We start from the raw sequence: 5,455 nt of genomic DNA on the forward strand, positions 1-5,455 counted from the left end.
AATACACTTTTTTGGCGCGGGGGGGGAAAGGGAGGGGAAGGGGTGAGGAGCCATGGGGAGAAGGACCGAACCCCCCCACTCTCTACCCCACATCGGAGCCTGGGAAGCGCGGCTCGCTCCTTCCCGGCCGGGTCGCGTCAACCCGGCCCCGCAGGGCAGCCGGGCTGGGGGGCGAGCGGTGCCGGCACCTTTGCCCCTCCTCGTCCATCCGCGATTTTGCCCGTTTTACTCTTTCCTCTCTCCTTTCTGCGGGCGCGCGCCCCCCCCTCCCCCCCCGCCTTTCCACATTCCCTCGTCCTCCCCCCGCGGCATGGCGGGGCGTCCGGCGGCGGCCCCCGCTGCAGGTGCGCCCGGGAGGGGGAAGCGAGGCCGGGCCGCCGCCGCGGGCGCAGCCCCGGTCGCCATGGCAGCCGCCTGAGCGGCGCCGCCGGGCCCGGGCGGCGCGGGCGGGGGGGGCGGCGGCGAGGGGCTGATGTCACGGGGCTGGCGCCGCGCAGTCCGGGCCGGCCCCGGGCGCGGGGCGGGGCACGGGGGCGCGGGGAGGGGGGACGGCGCCCCCGGGGCGGCCGCGCTCCCGCCGCCGCTCCGCGCACCCAGCGCCGCCGCGGGCTGGCGCCGGGCGGGGGGACCCGCGGAGCGCAGCCCCCGGTCGCGATCCCGGGGGCGCGGAGGCGAAAGCGGCGCTTTGTGCGTGGCTTCGAGTGGCGGCGGTTCGGGGCTGAGAACCGGCTGTAAAAGTCCCGACTGAAAACGAAGAGGTGGGCGCACGGCTCCCGAGGCGCTCGGAGCTGCCTGGGACGGGTCCTGACAAAGCCCCCGAGGAGCAGCTCGCAGTCCCTTCCCCGGGGGTTTTGGGCTCCCCCCGCCCCGCAGTCCTCGCGGCTCGCCGGGCAGCGGGGCCGCCGCGGGTGCGACACCGCTCCTGGGGCCCGTGTCAGAACGCAGGAGCTCCCAAAGCTAGCGAGCCGCTGCCAAAGCTTTCTGTGGTCAAACAGCAGAATTGAGGGAATGCAGTGTTAGGGAAAGCCTCTTCGGCCGCTCTCCTGGGGGAAGCGGAGCCTGACTGCCCGGGGGCTCTATTTTGCGTGCAGAAAGCGCACATGACAGTCATTTGATGACAGAGAAAATAGCCAGGTTAGGCTCTCCACACAACTTGCCGGTGTTCCAAACAGCGTGCTAAGCCCTTGGTGTGGAAAACCTAGAGCAATAATATGGGGTCCTCTGCATCGCCCGTCCGGCCGGTGCTGCTGCGCTGTCCAAGAACGACAGCGATGGGGAAAGCATGAACATATTTACGTTGGCTATTATTACAACCAAACCACTCAACATTTCTTCCACTGGTGCCTTCATTAGACAGAAACGCAAGTATGATGCAGGACTAAAACCTGTGGCCGCTGGTCAAGTTCCACCACCAACTGATATCTTATGGATGTAAGGGTTGAACTCACCCTAAGTAGTGATTTTAAGTGAGTCGTTAATTGACAGGGTGTTTTTTATTTTTATTTACTCTCTGTAACTGCACATGAACAGTTTACTTGCCTTCCTATCAGATTGAATGTCGAGATTCACTTTCACCCTTCGCGTTTCAAAACGCGTTGAATTGTGTTCCTGTCAGCCTCGGCACCGCCTCCAGTCCACCCCGGAGAACAGCCCCGGGGCAAACACCCTGGTGTGACAGTCACCGAAGTGCCCTGTTAAAAGAATAACCAACCACCAGCTCAGGAATGCCACGTTAATTGGAAAAAAACCTGATGTGGCTCTTCGCAGCTTTGTCTCCAATTGTCCGCAATGTTCTTCCCTCACAGCCCCGACCCCCTTCGTGTAGCTATGCAACAACCGCGCAGATAAATCCAGTATTTGTCTGCTTTTAATATTTATGATTGGCAGCACAATCCTCACTGATTTTATGGATGTATGCGTTTACTACGGCTTTTGTTTGCAATGAACACTAACGCGCTTTAAGCATCTGTGTGGTTCTACTATTAGAAAATTGCTGCGATTTGTGCGGAATTTAATTTATATTATTTGTATACGTTCATGCTTTTCTAAGTTGAACTTTCCTTAGGTAGTGTGAGGAACGGAAGGTAGAAGCTGTGTCCGTTTGTTATACAGCCGGTAGCATAAGCAAAATATAGAAAAATACAATGGAACTAAACTTAAAAAAAAGAAAAAAAAAACTAAGTCGCTTCTCCAGCTCAACAAAACAGAAAAACCCCGAAAACTTTTTCCTCTGGAATGTTTCTGGAAGATGTTTCATTGGCTGCAACCAAAAGCTGCTAAAAGTACAGCGTGTAGTAAGCATTTGCATTTGTCACCAGAAACAATCTATGCATAATTAATGGCAGTACTGTGTCACGAGCACTGATAGGGCGCAGATGAGCAGCCTTTCAAGGGTAATACATGTAAATGCACTTCCAATATGCAGATTTGCTTAATGATCTCCAATTAATAGCATCATCTGAAGTAGCCGTGTTCTCAAGAAGCAGGGCGCTGGGAGTGACGCCTGCTTGGCTGCTGGGGTGCTCAATGTCCCGTTCTCACCAGGACAGAAAGTTGCAGTGGGGTTTAAAGGCTTATTTTATCTTTAATCTTGGTTTATTTCATTCCTGCTTACAGCCGCAGGCTACAGTGCTGGCTGCAAATCCGGCCATTGACTTTCGCTGCCGTATGCTGAGTGGGGACGTGTAAACACCGCCGGGACGCTCCAATTCACGGTGACCTGGGGAAGGCTCAGCCCTCGCCACCCCTCGCTGCAGCGGGACCTGCGCTCCTGGCACTGCGCTCCTGGCACGGCGCCGCCAGCCCCGCGCACCGCTGCGAGCCAGTGCAGAGACCGGGGTGCGACGGAGGGCAGGGAGCGGGCACGGAGGAGGAGAGGGCATGGCGGGGTGCCAGGGGGCACGGAGAGGTGTCTGGGGGCCCAGCGGGAACACAGCGCTACCGCCCCGGACCCCGCACGGGCCCGCACAGCCCCGCGCACTATTTACTCCCTCAGCTGTGCGCGCGGCCACGCCTCCCGCCATCATTGGCTGTTCGGGCGGAAGGCCCCACCAGTGAGGGCGCCCTGCGGTGATGGACGTGCCGGTGGCCTCCAATGGCAGCGAGCGCGGGCCGGGCCCGGCGGCGGCCGCCATATAAAAGCGGCCGCGCAGCGCTGAGCTTCAGTGCGAGCTCCGGCAGCGCCAGAGCGGCAGCACAGCGCTCCGCAGGCTCCAGCCCGCACGCCAGAACCGCGCTCTCCACCCGCCTGCCAGCATGAAAGCCTTCAGCCCGGTGCGGTCCGTCAGGAAAACCGGCCTCTCGGAGCACAATCTGGGCATCTCCCGGAGCAAGACCCCCGTGGATGATCCCATGAGCCTGCTGTACAATATGAACGACTGCTACTCCAAGCTGAAGGAGCTGGTGCCGAGCATCCCGCAGAACAAGAAAGTGAGCAAGATGGAAATCTTGCAGCACGTCATCGACTACATCCTGGACCTGCAGATTGCCTTGGACTCGCACCCCAGCATCGTCAGCCTGCACCACCAGAGACCCGGGCAGAACCCTTCCTCCAGAACTCCTCTGACCACCCTCAACACAGACATCAGCATCCTCTCGCTACAGGTAAGCGCGTCCCCCGCGCCCCGGCTCGCCGCCGAGCCGCATCGGGGAGCTCGGGCGGCGCTGGCGGTGTCCCCAGCGCGGGCGGCGGGTGACAGCGGCCGCGGTGCGCTCCTTCTCCCGTGGCGGGGCTGGACCCGAAGGCGCCGCGGGGGAAGCGCTGCGGGAGCTGGGACAATCTGCTCCAGCCTCCCTGTGACCGCTCGGCCACCTCGCCCTTACCCTGCTCTTGTTCTCTTGTAGGCGTCCGAGTTCCCCTCAGAGCTCATGTCAAGCGACAGCAAAGCACTTTGTGGCTGAATCAAACGGTGAGTGCAGTGCGCCTTTTTCCTAAAGTTCGGGTAAAAACTGCCTCCCGGGGAATGGGAGGCGTAATGGCAAGTGCTAAAAATAGGTACTAAAAGTTGATTAGGAGATGCCTTTGTAATCAGTAAGAAATGAGACTAATAAGTGAGTCTTGAGGTCCTAAGTGTGTCTGTGTCGCTAAGGTTCACTCAGCAGCACAGACTCCTCTGATCCTGCTCGCTGCTTAATGCAAATTCTTATCTGTTCTTGGAGCCTTAACTTCGTGGGCCAAAGTGACTGATTAAGTTGGGAATCTTGGCACAATTCCTTGAATTCTGTGATGTGGGATTGTCTGCGTTATCAGTTAAATAAGTGACTGCTTTTAATCAAATAATTGCTGTAAGAGGCAGACTGGCGCCTCTGAACATTGCGTTTACAGAGATCTAAATAAAGATTGGACTGAGAATCCTCTTTCTAGCCTTTCCCTGGAGTGTATGTTATTTTTATGTACAATTTGTGCTCTTGAGAGCGAGTGTGTGAGCTTGTATGTGTTGCATCTGGACGCCAGGGTTTGCCCAATCTCTGAGTGTTTGGTTAAATGTTCAAACTGTGGCTTCCTCTCTGGCGCCAGTCTGTCCGGATCTCTGCCCTGTTAGCATTCTCCTAAATATGCCTCTTTTCAATCTCTTGCAGGTGTTCCACTGATGAGATTTTTTTTTTTCTTTTGCACAAGAAAATGTCTACAGGATTTTTTTTTTCTTTTTTGAGGTGCTGAATTTATTTTTCAGCTGTATCTGGAGGGGAAAATCCACGTTCAAGTAAAAGGAACTTTTAAAATGAATAAAGAAGAAAAAAACAAGATTGATCTTTATCCCCACCCCATTTTTCAACTTGGACTGAACCTAGTTATTTATGAAGAGACTCTTAAATACCCTTTCCCTAGTTGGAAGGCTTCCTTTATATACTATTCCCAACGTGGGGAGCGAAACAAAAATCTCACAAGGAGTTGCCCATTTTAAAGCAGACTTTGCCTTTTTTTCCAAAGGTGGAGCGTGAGTACCGGAAGGATCCAGTGTTCAGTTTTTTAGGAGAGTCTGTGGTCAGAAATTACCTTTTTGACACAAACCTAGGACTGAATGCTGTGTATATATTTATATATAAATATATATATATATGAGTGAAACCTTGTGAACTCTTTAATTAGAGTTTTCTTGTATAGTGGCAGAAATATACATTTCTGCAGAAAGTGTAATGATGTACTTAATCATGCTAAACTTTTTATAAAAGTTTAGTTGTAAACTTAACCCTTTTTATACAAAATAAATCAAGTGTGTTTATTGAACTCATTGCTTGCTTTATTCTTTGGGGACCAACTGTTGGCTTTGATTTGTGTTGTTTCTGTTGGTTTTTTTAATACTTATACATTGTTATGAATTTATCAAGTAAAAATTCAAATATGTAGAGACTATAAAGAATAAAAGTACCTGAAGTGAATAATTCTTGTAATTTGGAAAATCTTATTTGAGTGTATATTGTGATCTTCTAAATCATCTGCCTGTAAACAGTGTAA

The 5,455-nt window shown here is 53.7% G+C and overlaps 1 protein-coding gene across 1 annotated transcript; it reads left to right on the forward strand.

Annotated features, from left to right (window-relative positions):
* The first annotated feature begins 3,150 nt into the window (after nt 1-3,150).
* ID2 (inhibitor of DNA binding 2) lies at nt 3,151-5,227 on the forward strand. The gene is made up of 3 exons (XM_009095026.4): nt 3,151-3,603; nt 3,844-3,908; nt 4,579-5,227. Exons 1-2 carry the CDS (start codon nt 3,256-3,258, stop codon nt 3,898-3,900), a joined length of 405 nt encoding a protein of 134 aa, XP_009093274.1. The 5' UTR covers nt 3,151-3,255; the 3' UTR covers nt 3,901-3,908; nt 4,579-5,227.
* The last annotated feature ends 228 nt before the right edge of the window (nt 5,228-5,455 follow it).

This window comes from Serinus canaria, chromosome 3 (assembly GCF_022539315.1).
Source record: "Serinus canaria isolate serCan28SL12 chromosome 3, serCan2020, whole genome shotgun sequence".
NCBI classification, from domain to species: domain Eukaryota; kingdom Metazoa; phylum Chordata; class Aves; order Passeriformes; family Fringillidae; genus Serinus; species Serinus canaria.